This window comes from Octodon degus, unplaced genomic scaffold, assembly GCF_000260255.1.
Source record: "Octodon degus isolate 3935 unplaced genomic scaffold, OctDeg1.0 scaffold00003, whole genome shotgun sequence".
Taxonomy (NCBI): domain Eukaryota; kingdom Metazoa; phylum Chordata; class Mammalia; order Rodentia; family Octodontidae; genus Octodon; species Octodon degus.
In genome coordinates, this window is record NW_004524579.1 from 8,034,697 (window position 1) to 8,035,617 (window position 921).

At 35.5% G+C, this 921-nt stretch overlaps 1 protein-coding gene across 1 annotated transcript in view; it reads left to right on the forward strand.

Moving 5' to 3' along the window:
• Mep1b (meprin A subunit beta) overlaps positions 1-921 on the forward strand; it is a 28,034-nt gene that overhangs the window by 22,903 nt on the left and 4,210 nt on the right. Inside the window, exon 11 of the mRNA XM_023713421.1 lies at positions 390-569. Within this exon, the coding sequence (XP_023569189.1) occupies positions 390-569 (180 nt within the window). The remainder of the gene's footprint in view (positions 1-389; positions 570-921) is intronic.

Here is a 921-nt window from a genome sequence, read left to right on the forward strand (position 1 = left end):
AAAAAAACTTTTTAGAAGTATATTGTTTTAACTCAGTTCAAAGGACTCTCTATAATCCAGAAGTTCCACAGAGGCACTATTCTAGCAGGAAGAAGGGTGCCTGTACTGACTAATACTTAGTACAGATAAGATATCCTCCCCCAGGGGATTTTTGATACCCCTTCAGTCATGGTGTAGGTTCGGTTCTCCCTGCCAGGCATCTCATTTCCTCTAGGACAGTATAAGTGAACAAGCTCCAGTGATTTGCCAGGGAATACATCACAGGTCAATAGCATCATTTAATTACTTTGAGCTCCATCCTAATTGTGTTTCACATTTCCTGTTCTTTCCTACCACCAAAAGCTATGATGATGCTAAACACAATCCATTAATATAAATTGCTTTTTCAGATAATGAAAACTATTTTTGGGATAATCCTTCTAAAGTGGGAAAGGTGGCCTTTTTCCCTAATGGAACTCAGTTTAGCCGAGGTGGAGGTTATGGAACCAGTGCCTTTATAACCCGAGAGAGGATGAAAAGCAGAGACTTTATAAAAGGAAATGATGTTTACATCTTATTGACAGTGGAAGGTATGTAAATGAAAGTAGTTTTATATAAGCTAGGTGTTTCTTTTTGGTTGTGGTCATTAATTATTTAATGTACTGTTCTGGGGTTCATTGCTAGGTATATTAGAGGATGTAGGAGGAATAGGTACATGTAAGGGTTTATTGGCATGAATCATTAACAATGTGAAAATTATTTAATATGGAACAGTGAAAATTTTAGGATGAAGTATTTAATCACTAACACATGGAACAATAGTGGGAATCTGTAGGCTGGAAAATTTCTTAACAAATAAGCTACAGTATAACTAATATTCCCTAAGGTTATGCTTTAGGATTTCAGAAATAAAAATATGACACAAGCATATGAAATTAAACT